Source organism: Hydractinia symbiolongicarpus, chromosome 14 (genome assembly GCF_029227915.1).
Source record: "Hydractinia symbiolongicarpus strain clone_291-10 chromosome 14, HSymV2.1, whole genome shotgun sequence".
Taxonomy (NCBI): Eukaryota; Metazoa; Cnidaria; class Hydrozoa; order Anthoathecata; family Hydractiniidae; genus Hydractinia; species Hydractinia symbiolongicarpus.
This window is the reverse complement of record NC_079888.1, coordinates 3,062,247-3,078,630: the sequence shown is the minus strand read 5'-3', so window position 1 is coordinate 3,078,630 and position 16,384 is coordinate 3,062,247. Positions and strand designations below refer to the sequence as shown.

General features: G+C 32.8%; 3 protein-coding genes across 3 annotated transcripts; 1 reads left to right on the top strand and 2 right to left on the bottom strand.

The window, feature by feature from the left end:
* Positions 1-1,807: 1,807 nt before the first annotated feature.
* Positions 1,808-4,628, bottom strand: LOC130624995 (uncharacterized). Its single transcript, XM_057440066.1, has 2 exons — positions 4,492-4,628; positions 1,808-2,619 (listed from the first exon to the last, which is right to left on the bottom strand). The coding sequence occupies exon 2, from the start codon at positions 2,617-2,619 to the stop codon at positions 1,870-1,872; it is 750 nt and encodes a 249-aa protein (XP_057296049.1). The 5' UTR covers positions 4,492-4,628; the 3' UTR covers positions 1,808-1,869.
* On the bottom strand, positions 3,207-6,090 carry LOC130624993 (ELAV-like protein 3). The gene has a single exon (XM_057440064.1). The coding sequence runs from the start codon at positions 5,806-5,808 to the stop codon at positions 4,558-4,560; it is 1,251 nt and encodes a 416-aa protein (XP_057296047.1). The 5' UTR covers positions 5,809-6,090; the 3' UTR covers positions 3,207-4,557.
* Positions 6,091-6,360: 270 nt separating this feature from the next.
* LOC130624994 (B-cell receptor-associated protein 31-like) lies at positions 6,361-14,057 on the top strand. Its single transcript, XM_057440065.1, has 7 exons — positions 6,361-6,529; positions 9,562-9,662; positions 9,974-10,124; positions 10,323-10,455; positions 11,125-11,239; positions 12,222-12,322; positions 13,479-14,057. Exons 1-7 carry the CDS (start codon positions 6,438-6,440, stop codon positions 13,542-13,544), a joined length of 759 nt encoding a protein of 252 aa, XP_057296048.1. The 5' UTR covers positions 6,361-6,437; the 3' UTR covers positions 13,545-14,057.
* Positions 14,058-16,384: the final 2,327 nt, after the last annotated feature.

Genomic DNA, 16,384 nt, shown 5'->3' with positions numbered 1-16,384 from the left:
TACTGTATTGTACTCTTGTATCTTTAATGTTGGTTATCATTGGTTTGAGGGCAGCGAAAACTCAAATGAATAGGATATTAAGAAGCGTTTAATTTTCTGTCAACACCCGTTTTGTTGTGGCTAGCTATTTTTTTCTTCCGTCTAACTAACCAAACTCGTTCTCAGGGTATCTTAACTTTATAATTCGGACTCCAGCTAAAACAGCCTCCCCTCCCGACTTCTCGTAATAACTTTTAAACACACCGTAGAAATTGGTGACTTTCTCCCATTTTTAGTTAGCTTCTGGAAAGTCAAAAAGAAAATTGGTACATGTTGTACGCTTATTACTATTTTCATTTTGAATGTTAAGAATTGTGAGAATCGCCCTTGGGGCAAGGTTGGAATTGGATCGTTTGTTGTCACAGTTGCAACCGCGCACGTTTGAAGACCTGGAAACTAATTTTTTATCTTAAGCACGAACCGGTTATCAAAACACATCTGCCAAGCTGAGTAACATTTGTAGTAGATGCTTTCACTTCATATGAAGTACAAGGAACGCCTTTTTTCTGCCATCGAACACTTCCCAACGCCGCTATAAATACATACTTTGTAATATTTTCTAAATTTTGTTAGAAACAGACTTTAGGATTATTAAAATTTCTGGCTGGCACCACATTTTGTCAATAATATTTTTACGTTAGTCGTTGACCAGGAGAGAATGCCATGTGAATTCACCCATCGTATTTTCTGCATCAGTATTTCGTGTATCCTTGTTCGCATGTTAGCATAAGGTAATGAAATTAAATATGGAGCAAAAAAAAATTGAGATGCAATGCTTGAAGAAGACGGGTGGGTTTTCCTGTTTTATCCTGTCATATCCCGTTCCACCGAATATCAACTTTCATACACCTACCGGACATCGCCATTTCGTTCATCTTCTTAAAGCAGTGATTTTACTACAATTATAAGGGGTATTTTCGTGCATTTTTAGCACGAAATCAACCTATGAAAAGTTGAATAAAGTTATTCCACGTTGCTTAGCCTGTTTTTTTTTTGTTTCGGTTCTCAGATTATCACCCGTGTAACAGGCAGCTGTACCGTGCATCCTTAGAACCAGATATCATTTTATAACGTTATCAAAGCTCACGGTTTCGCCCGTCATCAAAATTCGTCGGAACAAAGTGTATGTGTATTTTCATTGTAAGCCTTTGTCTCGCACACTAGCATATTTATGTCTCCCAAAAACGATAGATAGACAGTAAAAATTGAAAGAAAAACATGTTATCGAATTTAATTCTCGCCAATATTTGCTTGCTAACTTCGCGAAATTTAGTTTTGGCTAAAATTAATTCCCTTGGTTCCAATTTTAAATGAGTAACAGAACCTAAAATAATTAAAAAAGGGTAAACCTTTAAATCTTGTATTTAACTCATTTGCCGGTGCAAAATGTTTTTCCTGGCGAAAATTTCATTCAGTTAGTCAGCTTCGGAGTAAGTTAATAGGGTACTTTTGCTTTTAGCTTTCGCAAATATATTTTCCCCCGCTGGTTTAGTAGAGTACTACTAGTTTGGTAAATTTGTTTTTCCTGATGTAATAAAAATTTTACTCATCAGTTTTATGTTCGCTCATATAAAGCTTCAATAATTTATTTCGTAGAAGTCCTATGTTTCTCCAACAAAATAATTTTAATTCATTTTTCATTAGTTTCATGTTCTGCTAAAACTATTTGTTCCGCGTTCTTTTTAAGATGGCTATTCGCTAGCATCCAAATTCGTTAATGTTGTTCCGCGCATTTCCTGTTTCGCTAACACAAAGGTCTTTAAAGGACTTCCGAGTTAGTTTATGTTTTGCTTGATATTTATGCTACAGGAAAAGTCTTATTTATTTCACCTATTCCAATAAATATTTCAAACACCATACAAACAGTTTTCTCTGCTCTGCGTTATATTTGTTCATGTCCTCCCATTGTCCAGAAGTATACTCTGTTGCTTTCAAATACTCAACATCCATCTCTGGGTGCACACCAGATAATATTACTTTGCCTTTACCTCCCGGAACTTCGACAATAGCTTTTTTGCTTGCAGTGTCGTGATAGGTAGCCAAGGTAACGTAATTTGTTTCTTCATTATCAGGTATAAACTCGCAGCCACCGTTAAAATAAGCATATGACGTCATACCAAGCGATTCTTTTAGTTTTCCTTCGCATTGCAAAGTTGCTATTCGAGATCCTTTTGTGGAATTGTACATAAATCCGGGATATACAGACCCCTTTCCTGTACCTTTAAAAAGTTTAAGTTCCCGATGTCCCTTCACTTCAAGTGGTTTTCCTTCCTCAAAGGATACATAACTGCAGGAGAAATACGCGCCTGCACATAACCCTAAAAAGGAGCCTCCGCCTAAGATGAACTCGTTAATGCAGTCAATAGCATCTTCTGAAATGTCTCGAACGTATGGCATGTCCCGCCCACCAGGAAGAACAAATAACTTTGCTGATGGTTGCCGTAAGCAACTTTGAATATCGGCAGCATTGATGAGCTTGACATCATGGTTCATTTTTAACTGCTTCAACCCATCTTTTAACGAATCATACAGCTCGTCGACTCGCTGGGTTCCATCACCAGAATAAACAAAAATACTCATCTAAAATAAAAAACAATGCCATAAAATGAAAAAGGTTTTGAACAGTTTGTCTCAGTAGGAATTAGTGTGATTGACATTAGTGTGCCATGTGCATGGTGTGCCATGGGTTTTGCCTTTCATTTTCAAGTTTACATAGTTAAAATCCTTATTTTATATAAATGCTGAAAAATTGTACGACAAAAAAAATACAATCTAATATAAAAATTTCCACATTTCTGTAATTCTGAACTCCCTTTTGAAAACAAGACAGGAAATACTAAATCGGATAAAGAAAGGTTTTTGTGCACAATTATAACACGGTCCTATAACACGGTCCTTTTTTTACCTTCTGCGATTACTTAGCAATGGTTTTTACAGTGTCACAGTGAAAAATAAATAACTTCTCTATGCATAAAGGCTAATAGGCATTCTTCTCGAATGGAAGCGGTACTGCGTGAACAATTTTTTTAAAAAACTTTTCAAAAATGACCAATGCGCTAAATTAAAAATTGTTTTGTTATTGAAATCTTGTCAAATTTTTTGGAATATATATGCCATCTATGTGGACTATAATAAATAATAAGGAGGATGCAGAAATAATAATAAGATAAACATATAAACAGAATATATTTCATAACAAATAAGAAAAATGATATTACTTAAAATAAGAATAAAAATAAAGAAACTGCAAATCTGCATCCCTTCATCTGAGGGATATAGATATAATTTACCATATATATTTTCCCTGTTCTATACTATTTCAAAATACTTTTTGTCTAGAGCCTGGTTAACGAGTTATCCTTGTCCAAAAAATACAAATGGCAAAAATGTCCAAAATAGATTTATGCAAATAATTAAAATTTGCTTTATTTTTAAAAATATATTTAGTCGAGGACATTGTTAAAAACCACAACTTGTTAAGCAACTGGGATAAACTTTCATGAATGGAAAGATTTAGGAGAAAAACTTTTGCCATATCTGAAACTAGAAAGCTTCCACAAATGAAGCTCAATGTTTGCAATTTAAGGTCCCACAGTGGATGGATCTTTTTTTTATTTACACCATATTATGTCAGAAATAAGTAAATCAACAACTTATATTTTTTGTCTCCTTAAAGTGATCTCTGCAAAATGATATTAATATTATAGAGTTCTATGGTATATATTTTTTAAAGATCGTTTTGACCTTTTGGCCAGAAACTGTTGTTGAATACTGTTTAAAGGTCCATGTAAATACGTGTATTTTGAGAAAAATTTGACTATTATTTAAGGGCAAAGCCTTTAGGAAAGTTTTAACACTTAAAAAAATTAGTACGCTTTCACGAATTGTTTTTTCAGGGCTAAAAATCACAAAAATTGTGTTTTGTTTGCAAAAGTTTCTCTGAATAAAGTACACTAAAAACTCAAACAAACTTAACACAATGAATAATTTGAAATTCCTGAAATAAAAGAGTTAGTATTATCATATAAAAAAACTGGAAAGAGGGTTGCAGTATTGATAGAAAGACAAAAAAAAAGCATGAGCATTAATATAAAAAAAACTTGCATAAAGGAGACATAATAACGAAATTATAGCATGAATAATATTTTATCCTGTTGTCCTCGGTCAGAAATTTAAAATTCGAAGCATTATATCTTTTTAATGAAGTTGAAAATTATTTTAAAATTTTAACCACTTTTTATTTGTAAACCTTATATATATACTATATAACTTCTCCAGTCAATTTGCATACTAAAATTAATAAAAAATGAAATATTAATAATAACACAATAAGTCAACGTAATACATACATAATAATCATAATATTAATAAAAAATAAAATATTAATATTAAATGTGCAAACTGGTGCAAATCTTTAACTTACACAAGTTAGATTGTAAGAACCCTGGTTACCTTTTTTCTCCAATTTCATATTATCTTTATCATAATAAAACAGTTTAGGAAATTATCTTGTCGATTTTATCGCATCATTGCATTGTATCCAGTAAGACCAGCATACAAACCATTAGTATATCCAGAGCTATACGGAGTGTAGTTAGCAGGCCTGGTACTTTGTGTGCTTGGTAAATTACTGCTATATGAAACACTGACAGATTGTGGAGGCAATGGTGTGGTAATATTTGGTGCACCAATATTCAGAGTTTTATTTTGCTTAAATGAAACTTGCAAATTTTTTCCTTCAAAAGGACAGCTATTCAATGTTGTAACCGCAGTTAATGCTTCATCGTATTTGCGGAAATTTACAAATCCAAAACCTTTACATGGTTTATCATCCTTTGTTAGGTCCCGGATTAATTTTACATTCAAGATACCGCCAAATGGAGCAAACAGTTCATATAAAGTTAATTCTGTGTGTGTGGGCTGCAAGCCGTAAACATACAAACTAAAAACTTGACTGTTTAGGTTAACCTGAGCAGGGTTTGCAATCATACTTGATAATCCTGATGTGTTGGAACTATGAATACCACCTGAAAGCATCCCTGTTAAAGCAGCCGTACTTGATGTCTCCATACCAAGTGGCATTGCATTAGGTGGTGGTAAATGGGTTACTTGACTTAAAGCTAATTGGTTTGATGGAGCTAGTGGATTAAAACGGAGATTACCACGACCAATTGCTGCCAAAGAGCTACTGTTGATGGCACTACTGTGTACACCTGTTTGTTGTTGCTTTGAAGCTGGTGGGATTGCTAATTTGACTGTTAATACGTTTTGAGCATTATGCAGTGTTTTTCCAGACATGGAATCTATTGCATTTTGTGCCTCAGATTTTAATGAATATCTAACAAAACCAACACCTCGTGATGTATTATCTGGGTTGGTTAGCAATTTGTGTGTAAGTACATTTCCAAAAGGTGAAAATAATGCTAAAAGTTCATCTTCTGTAACAGTACTTGGCAGACCAGCAACATAAACATTTGAATTTTTAATTTCTGGAGATGACTGTCGTGCATAGCTAACCTTTATTGTTTTGCCTTGCAATTTTACACCATCAATTTGTGAAATTGCTTCTGCTGCTAATCTTTCGTCAGGATATTCAATAAAAGCATAACCCAAACTTTGTCCATTTTCACGGTTTCTAATCAACTTGCAATTCGATACAGGTCCAATCCTACTAAACATCATTTTAACGTCGTCTTGACTAAAAGTTGGAGGCAAGTAATTTACAATGAGATTTTTCATAGTATCAAACCCATCGCCAGAACTTTCCATGGTTTCAGGATTTATATTCTGCGAATATGGATTTATCCTTGACGAATTATTGTTGCAGGATTTTCTCAAAGCCAGTTTGCAGCTTTTTAATACACTTTGCGCGTCACAGTTAAAAGTTTATTGTGAAAAAGTAAAAATAGAAAACAAACAATGCAACTGTCTCCGACGATCAAGAACCATTCATCCAAATACGCGCAGGTGCACTCAAGCATGGTGAATGGATATATTTACGTTAAAAGTACGGACTGTGCATTCGTCTGGCCCCGTGTTTTTGCATTAAATTTATTACAAGATTTGTTATTTGCATTTCTTGTATAACGTTATATGGACCCTTTGATTTACATATAAAATATTTGCATGTGAAAATATAGGTTGTTGACTTTATGTCTATTTAAATCGTGTTACCTTTTAATGAAGGCCAAGGTCCACATTTAGGAGACGTAGCCTTAACGGACGTGGTTGGTCTGATTAAGCTAAATTATAAATTTAACTAACTTAATGCGTCAAAGAGGAAATAACCACGGTTAAATTTTGATGACTCTGCGAAATCTTTTCTATTGACAACATTTCGATTTATGGACAAGAAGAGCTTTCAATACTAAAGAAATCCGAAGAAGAGAGTAGGAAGAATGTCTCTCCAGTGGCTTTCAGCAGCTGCGTTTTTATACACAGAAATTGCATTAGGACTTTTGTTCTGTGCAGGATTCATTTCAAACGCCAGGTATTTTTATTGCTAAACTTATGCGTACGTAAAGCTAGCCCCTAGATAGATAGATAGATGTGCATATTTTACATGGCTAGCCTCACAAATATCGAGGGATATACCCTGTCTATTATTTCCAGGAGGGGCCATGGCGTAGATGGAGAGTCCTAGAGTATTTAATGCTCATTTTGAGCTACGCAGACCCAATTAGAGCCCGCGCTTTACTAGACAACTCCCGGCAACATCCAACGGCCCACACAGTGTGCCATCTTCCCAATTTCCCTCACATGGCTTGAGTTAACCCGTGGCTATGGTAACATTCACTCGCCCATGTTGAATCGCCGTCAAGAGGAATCGAACCCCGGTCTTCCGCACAGAGTACGAGATTGGGTGCTATTTTATACAGTTTATAAAGAAACACAAAATGATTGCTTTGTATATATATAATAAATAAAATATTTATGCACAACTTGAGGTATTTTCTTCTAGCATGATAAACTAAAATGTTGAAACCGTCGACTCTGAATGATGTTTTATTTAATATATAGATGTCACATATTTGGCCCGAAAAACCTTAGGACCAAAAGTGACCCTTTGGACAATTTCGGACAGTTTAATATTTCATCTACATCATCTTTAATGGCCTCAGAATCCAAAGTAATGTTTTTTATTTAGTTAATAAACAAACTTTAAGCATACATTAAGGCTCCATAGGCTGTTTTTCACATATTTCACACATTTGGCCCAAAAATAACCCTTTGGACAATTTCGGACAGACTAATATTTCATCTACATCATCCTTAATGGTCTTAGAATCCAAAGCAATGTTTTTTATTCAGTTAATAAATAAACTTTAAGCATATATTAAGGCTCTTAAGGCTGTTTTTCACATAGTTCTCACATTTGGCCCAAATATAACCCTTTGGACAATTTCGGACAGTAATAAAATTAAGTAATTTTCATTCCAGATATTTAACCTAACCTGTGGACCATAAAAAACATGTTTTTTTAACTTTATTCCAGAAATTTTGTGGAAGACATTTATCTAAATGATAATTTTTAAGTCATTTTTAGACATTTTGGCCTAAATTTACCAATTTCGGACAGGTGTCCAAAAAAAAATTTCTTTTAATAATATGGACAATTTATCTAAGATTATTATTCTTTTTACAGAATATAAAAATCTTATTTTGTTCTTGAGATATCCTATTTTAACTGAGAGGGTAAATCGAATTATTTTTTCGTAGCATTTTTGTCCGCTCCGAAACAGCTGTGAGCTATGAGGGTGTTACGACAAAAGTATTCTACCTTGCTTTTATTATATTTCCTAAATGGTATCGGCGAAGTCATGCAGTATTACATTTTACAGGCTTTTTCAGGAAAATTTTAATACATGTGTGCCAAAAAGCATGCCTCAAGTATTGTAGGTGTGTTTTATGGGTGTGCTGCACTGGTTAACTTCTTATAAAATTTGTTATTTTGCAGGTGCTATCAATAGCACACCTAAGCCATTTTGCGGGAGATGTGCGCGTGCTATTGCACGCCTCTCCTGAAAAGGCCTGCATTTTAGCTAGCGTGATTTCTATCTAAAAAAAGTTTAAGAAATTAAAAACTTTTTTGTGAAAAAACATTCTAATTTTGAAAGTTGCTTTTTATTGTATATAAAATCCATAAATGAAAGAATTGCTTGTACAGGTTCTTCATAATTTTCTTAGAAATTAATGACATTAAATAAGGCCTTTCACCTATCATGATGTTCAGTGTTCTTATAAAAACTGACTCTAGCGGAAGAGTTTTTTTGCTACGGTTTGACGTGAAATAACAACTCTGTCTTCTTTTAAAATGCATTTAGAAATGTCAGTATAAAGGGGGATAGTTTCACAGAGATTTTAATTCTTTGGTTGTTATGAAGATAATGCAAGGTGCCATTACAATTTTTTTAAATTCTACAATTTTTTCTTCTTTAAATTTTTACGACAATTTTTTGACTGTTTTAAATTAAAACAATAGTCATTTTTTCAACCAATTATTTAAGAATCTTAAGAATTATTCAAGGCTCGAAATGTCGATTTTTAACAAACAAAAAATGATTCTTATATAAAAATGTGTTTAAACTAACAAAGTTTGACGCCTCCTGATAAACCCAGCAAAAAAAAATATTTAATTTACTCTTTTTCGTTGAAAGCCAGGCAACTTTATTTAACTTTATTCACACAGGAATTATTTTTTCTAAATTATCATAGAAAAAAGAAACTCTTTTAAACATTGCAATCAAAATGACCAACAATGATTATATTTATTAAACAATATATTTCGGAAATTTATTCCATCTTCAGGTCTAAAATATAAAAAACATATTCAGTAAAAACTGTTAAAAACATTAAAATAATAAAGTTTTTTTTATCATACATATCATACATAGCATTATACACTGTACACAAATCAGAAAAAAGCTGATGGTAATTAAATCGTAATTACCCACATCATAATTAAAATTTAATCACCAGCGGCCTGAATCTATATTCATCCTTTGTATTCAAAGATGGTTTCAATTGATTGATGAAAAGAGCCTCTAAAGTCATTAAATGATACGTTGATTTTGAGTTTGAGCACAAGATCGTTACGAATTCTAGATAACAACCAATATCCCGCTGAATTCTACGACCCCATTATTTCAGACACATTGAGAAAAATCATTGAAAAGCCGATTCCACAAACTGATCAGGACGAAAAAGAAAAAGAAAAAGAAGAAGAGGAAACAGAAGAAAAATTGTTATTTATTCAGTATCGTGGTAAAGTTTCGGATAATTTCAAATGAACGCTTAACAACATCAAAGCTCCGTGCAGAATTATATTCACGCTGAATAAACTGAAAAGCTGTCTACCATCACTAAAGCCAACAGTCGAAAAATCTTTGAAAAGTGGCGTAGTATATAAATTTTCATGTCCAAGGGAAATTTTGAATGGTTCAGAGTAGACAGAGATTTGTCTAGATTTTAACTGTAGTCAATATTAACAACAATAATATCATTATTTTTATATTTATTTAGATGGCAGAGCATATTTACATCTCGTCTTTTGGCACTGGTCAAACAGTTTGGGAATTTTTTCTTCAGTGCCTTTGTGTTGCTGTTGTTTGTCTTATTCGTAGGTAATGCGAAAGTGTGATTTATATAGAGTCTTGAAAAACAAGTGTTTAAAATAACAAAATCAGAGTGTCTACAGAACCTGAAAACTCTAAAAAAACTGAATTTGAACAAGTGGACCTTTAGAACCCTGACTTTTAATGTTAATTTTTAAAAAGTCAATTAAAAACTTTGATCCAATAAAATTCACTAGACACCATCAATAACATAGATAAGTGCTCATCTTTCTATGTATTAACCCATTTCTGTATTGCTAAGTGATTGATTCTTACCGCTAATAGATAGTATGGTTTATATGTAATGCATTTGTGTTTAGATTCTGTTTTCAATACATATCGTTTTTCAAAGATCGATACAAGAAATGTTGACCTCCGTAATAATCCACAAGCAGAAATTCAGGCTCACATGAAGTTATTCAGAGCACAAAGGAACCTGTATATAACTGGATTCTCTTTGTTTATGTTGATGTACGTTGGTCTCTTTTGTTTCCATGCTTAATCTTTACGTTATATTGAGTTTTTAGTCACAACCCTTTCTAGTTCAATTTTTTTCATAACAGCTGCCTTGTTAACATCTCGACTTCTGTATCTGAAGCCATATTCAAGCTATACTCATATTTTATTCTTTGGATACCAAAGCTTCAATCTCAGACTGTTTATTTTTAGAGTTTTACGAAGGTTGGTAACTTTGATCTCAGCTCAAGCAAAATTGGAAGCTTCCCATGAAGCAATTACGAAACAGGCAAAAGGAGCATCAGAGCAAGCCAAGAAGCTAATGGATGAGAACGAATCATTAAGAGTATGCTATCTCTTCGTTTTTAAAGTTTACTTTTTTTCGTTTTTTAATTTGGTATGAGTAACCCTGTACCTTCCTAAGTGCTGCAAGGATGACATATCGAGTGGGACTTGAATCCACAACCTCTGGCTGGCTGGGTGATTGCTCTACCGATTCAGATTTTATACTAAAATATCATGCATATATACTTCATAATAAGTTAAAAGACAAACATAAGATGCTTCGTTTTTACCTTTGTGACTTTTAACGTTAAATTTAAGTTTATTGTATGGTCACACTTACTCAATAAATCTAATAAAATTAGTCGCATAGTTTTTCTTAGGTTTTTAAATTTTAATTTTTTTATAAACAGGCATATTAAAATCAAGAATAGTGCCAGGCCTTCTTGCTAACCCTTTACCAGAAATACACAAAATAACTAGTTGATATGCATATTTCCTAAAAATTTTACAATCCTGTACCATGTTTCCAGATTAGTGTACGTAGAAACTATTTGTTAACTTTTTTGTGGATAAACTTTGTTTTTGTTTTGACATTGAGAACTGAAAACATCCAAGAAATTTTGTTGTTAAAATTCTACCTAAAACGCATTGGATGTAAACACAGCTGTATGATATACATGTATGAAACACACAAGCAAAAGTCGTTCTACGGCCTTACTTGTTTATCTAGAAGGGAAAACGTGCACAAACATCTGACAGTGAGGAATCAGAAAGCACAAACGACAATGGCAAATTATTGAAACAAATCGAGGCTTTGAAGGAAGATCTTAAATCAAGTGAAGAGAGTAAGTAACAGTTCTTAGTTATCACCTTCATTAGATGTAGGCTGATTGTTTTTTGTGTGTTTGTTGTTTTTTATTTATTTGCTTGGCTGTTTTCGTGTGTCTGTCGTGTATGCTTTCTACTCAACACAAAACGAGATGTGGAAAAAATAAAAGGGTGATACACATTCAGTTCTCATGAAGAATTAAGAAATTAATTTAATCTAAAATGCAACTGTTTATGTGTTTCCAGGATAAAAAAAAAACTCTTGAAATATGGAGCCTGCTAGACCTTAAAAAAACAATAACTTGAATTTAAACTAGAAGGCCTTAAAAATCTAAACTACAAATCCAGAGAAAATCCTGGAAATATAAACATTTTTAAAAAAAGTTTTCTATCAGACTGTATGGAAATGGAATTTTTTTTTTCTTCTTCTGTGCCTGTGAACTTAAGAACCTTTTAACAAAATAATAGAAAAAAAAAGAAAAATGTCTTTAATTGGTTAAAATTGGCTCCGTGTGGACCCAGAGATCGGATAAATGTTTTTTGCCTCCTACATAGCCGGGTTATTTCAGCGAAGATTTCCGTTTGCATATAGGTTGTCTTCATGATATTCTTTAAACAATTGACACAGTCTGTAGTCTTGTTTGTTTTGCCACCTCTCTTAATGATTATGCTACAGGTAAAAGATTTTGGTTTTGCACCTTGTATGGAACTTGACATTCCAGCGCTCTCGACATAATCTGTGTCCTTCTTTGGTGAGGGAGGGGTGTTCTGAGAATTTTAGGGAATATATAATTATATAAAAACGAAAAAAAGAGGCAAGTTGGTTTTCTTACATAAGTAAACATGGAATATAGAAATAGCTGAATGTGGTAAATAGAATTTTTTTAACTTTTTATACGCATCATTGTGAAAAATGTATCAAAAAGCATAACAATGTTATAGTAATTATTGATTGTGATGGTATAGTAGGTTGATCTGTTTTCTTTTTGTTTTTGTTAGGATATGAGAAGAGTGAGAAGAGCTTATCAGCCATGAAAGCGCAAGCAGAGGGCTTACACAAAGAATACGACCGCCTTTTGGAAGAGCACAACATTTTAGAGGTTTAATATGTTTTACTTTATAAAAATAAAAAGCGTTCAGTGTGGTGTCATGCTGAATAAATGATTGCCTTGATCGCAAGGCCTGTCACTGCATAAAATGTTACGATTTTGCTTATTTTGCTCCAAAATTGATTTTTGCTTGAATAAGCAGCGAAACGCAAAAAGTGAGTCAACCTCTTATCAAATTTGGCGTCAATGCACTATTCTCAGGGTCTTATTCGCGAACTTGAATTCCGCAATCTTTTCTTCTACAAACAATATCTTTCTTTAAGGTCACTAAGTAAGTGACCTTAAAGAAAGATATTGTTAAGGTCAATTTTCGGTAAAATTTATGTATATAGAGGCAAAATGAAAAAATCACTCCTTATATACAGGAAGTTTGAGGTGGCTTTGTATCGAACTTTGGTTTATCATATCAAACTCCAGGCTGAAATAATTCTTACAAAAAAGCATTTCTAAAAGCCATGGATGTGTACATGTTTTTTAAAAGCATAACTATTATAAGCATATTCAGGCTCAGCTAAAGTATGTTTGTCAGCACATACCAAGCATGTTACCCTGTGAATTTCTTCTAATCGGTCTTTTTTCTCGACCTTCCGGGTATTTTAATTTGACGCAGGCTTTTAAAGCTTATTTAACGCCACTAACACTGTCTGAACATGGTCTTGCGTAATTAATTATACCTTTAGTTTTGTGGCTGTTGTTTTAAAACTAAAACCAGAATCATTTTAAATGTGAATACAGCTTCTAAGGCATCGTTTAAGTTTGTTTCTCCAATAAGTATAACGCTAAGGCTAACAACTCTAAGGCTAATAAAGTTTTTGCATCAGTGTATCCTAGGCTGATTTTTAATTTCTATTTGCTTATGAAAAAAACGTATATGTTAAACAAAACGTTTGAGCGTCTGCATTAGTAATACAGAGTCGATGAATTTTATTTCTTACAAGAATTATACAGACAAAGATTCTTTCTCACTAAGTTAAAGACATAATTTTTCCTGTAGACATTTCCACCTTCTCTTTTCATTATACGAATGCATAATGAAATAAAATTAAAAAAACGCCGGCAATAAGGACAAAGTACGTTCAATATTTTTGGATCTGCACTTATTTGAAGTACTTTACGAATTTATATTTTAATTTATTTGCTATTTCAGAAAAAACTATCCATCGCAGGCGTTGGTTCTACCGATTGTCATAGCGAAGGCAAGAAAGACAGTTAAACGTAACACGTGTGATCGGGACATGAAAATTCAGATGAGGATTGTATATTGATATTCAAAGTGTCAAAGTGCGATATCTATATGGTATTGCGAGGAGTGTTTATAGATGTTAGCTAACTTTTCTTTAAGAAGCAAAAAAGCACCTCTTAATCGTCACACTAGATTGTAATCCCCCCCTTTCCTCTCCCTTTCTTAATGCAAAATGCTGCCTTTTCGAGTGTCGGAATTAGCTAGTTTTTTTGTTTCTTATATTTCCACACTTTGTGATGCTGCTTCTATTCTATTGATGGCTTCCTTGAGATTTACCTAAAGTAAAGAAATCGAACTTCGCGTAGGTTACTCAAAAGGGTAAGATATGTTTAATGCTGTGTATGTTAATGTCACAACGTAATTATTCGGCTATAGTCAGTTTCTTATAAAATTCTTTAGTATATTCTTAATTTTCAATAGAAAAATATTCTGTTTTGTTATCTGATCTTTGCATTATATACACAAATATAACGTTAAAACACATTTTAGTGTTTCCTATTTTGTGTTTCTGTTTCACTAACAACTAGAATCTGATGTACAGGGATTTTATTTGTTAACTTTGGAACACACTAGTTCTATCATGAGCGACGTCACCCTGGGTGAAGTGATTTTACTAACCATTTCAGATCTTTTATTGTTACTGTATGCCCAGATGATTAGGGTTAAATATGAGACTAAAAAAAGTAAATAGTTTGCTGTATGATTTTAACCAAAGTTAAAGAAAAAAAAATCAGCTGAACTAGGCAAACAACTACCTTTTTCTTCGTCATTTCTTATTTTTTTCTCCATATTTTATTAGCACTAAGTGCTTTTTAAATAAAAGTATGAATTATTTTCTCTTGAAGTGACTTAACAGATCTGTAAATTTATAGTCTCCACCATTGCTTTCAAAGGCTTTATAGCATGGCCTCCAAAATAATTTGACTAAAAACTAAAATAAACAAGTTCTATTGAACTTCTAATTATTCCTTGTGAATTATTTCGTTTCTCTTGAAATGATCAAGGTGTTGAATCTATAACAGTTGTTTCGCAGTTCTTTAGCTGACTAACTTTCTTGTTGTTACCGTTTCAGGAAAGTCAGGAATTGTTAGAAGTTTCCAAACTATTGGCAATCAATATGTTTTAATTAAATTGAATTTATAGTAATTCAAAGTTCCAGATAGGCAGAAGATAACTAGGTGATACGCTTTTTTATATAACCATGTCATTTATAAGCATCTGTAGGCTTAACTTTTATTTGCATATGTTAAGCATGATGTAAAGCCTAAGAAGATGTTGTGATGTTTTTATGTTTTTTATTTCGTAAGCAGTTCTTCTTTTTTTCTAACATCGGAATCAACCAGTATGTAATGGGATTTAAGTTGTAATTAGTGGCGTTCAAAATTTAAATGCAATATTTTTTTGAAATAAGAATATTTGTAGCCTGATCATATGTTTTCATAAGCATACTTCAATAAAGTCTTTTGTCATTGCAACCTAAGCACATTTTGAGCCTGAATAAGTACTTTATAAAAAAACATAAATCGTGTCAGAAATGTTAAGAAATTTTCATCTGAGTTGATTTCGCTGTTCCATACACTTCAAAAACAAAAACGGGCCAGTAATATAGCCGACATTATTTCAAGGCTCTTCTTTTAAAAAAGTCACCGGAGATTTATTAGCCCTTTCGCTCATATTTTTTCTTGCATGTATTTTTCTTACTCGCTAATATTTGCAAATTTCAGAGCAATTTTATTTTATAAAAACTGAAAAAATGTCAAGTTTAAAGGAAGCAACGGGATAAACACAATAATTTAAGTACTATTAGAATATTTCTCGCTTTTTAACTTCGGGTACATGACTAGCCTAGTCCAACGTAGGGACACGGCAGAGAAGTCCGATCGCTACAACCCTCGTATTGTGTCGTCAGTAGCCACTGAGCACGAAAAGGTTAAACGCTGATTTTAGTTCTGTCATGTTGACGTGAATATAGTCCTTTTAAGGAAAGTGTATATTTTTTCAGACTCAGTATAGTTATGAAAGTTGCTATTTCGAAATGTGTTTACAGTGTTTACGTTGAACCTTGGCGATGCACTGACAAGCCTATCATCTGTTTAGATAAAGCAGTGGTCTAATGTCAGAAAATTAATATGAGTGGATAGATTTTATTCCTCTGGTCCGAAATACATTTAGCCCGGAAATGGTTTGAGCGAGCTAGTTTTTTTTCTTCCATTTTTTTCATTCGATTTGTGTGATCTACAACAAAATGTCAAAATGTCAAAACTCTTACAATTTTGTCAAAAAATTAAGATAATTTTTCGTATGTATTTATGTTCTAATATTCCTTCTAAAGACTTGTTTTAAAAATTCACGTCATCTTCCGTTATTTCTCAATTCTCCTTACTTTTATCTTTAATCTGAATATTTAGGGACAGTTCTAATAAAAGGAGTGCGCTGAATTTGCCATCTTTTAATTATGAGGAGGGTGTTAAAAAATTATAATGAGTGGAGAAATGATCAGAATCTTGGTGTTGTGCCCCTTGTTTTCAATTAGGTTGGCAATAGTAGTGGGGATATTGCAGGATATTTCCTTCGTGGAACGAAACAACTATGTGTGTCCATTTAAAAATATATTTCGCACCTTTTTTGCAACTACAGGAACTACAGGATTAAATCTAAAACAAAATCGTACAGGAATAAAAAAACTCTAATATTTTAACGACCCGTGTGAAAATTTAATGACGTGGTAATGAATCAACATTTGATGCAAACACTCTCACGTAATCACTGTATTGACAGAGGTGAACATCCTGCTCTAACTTTTTGAAAAA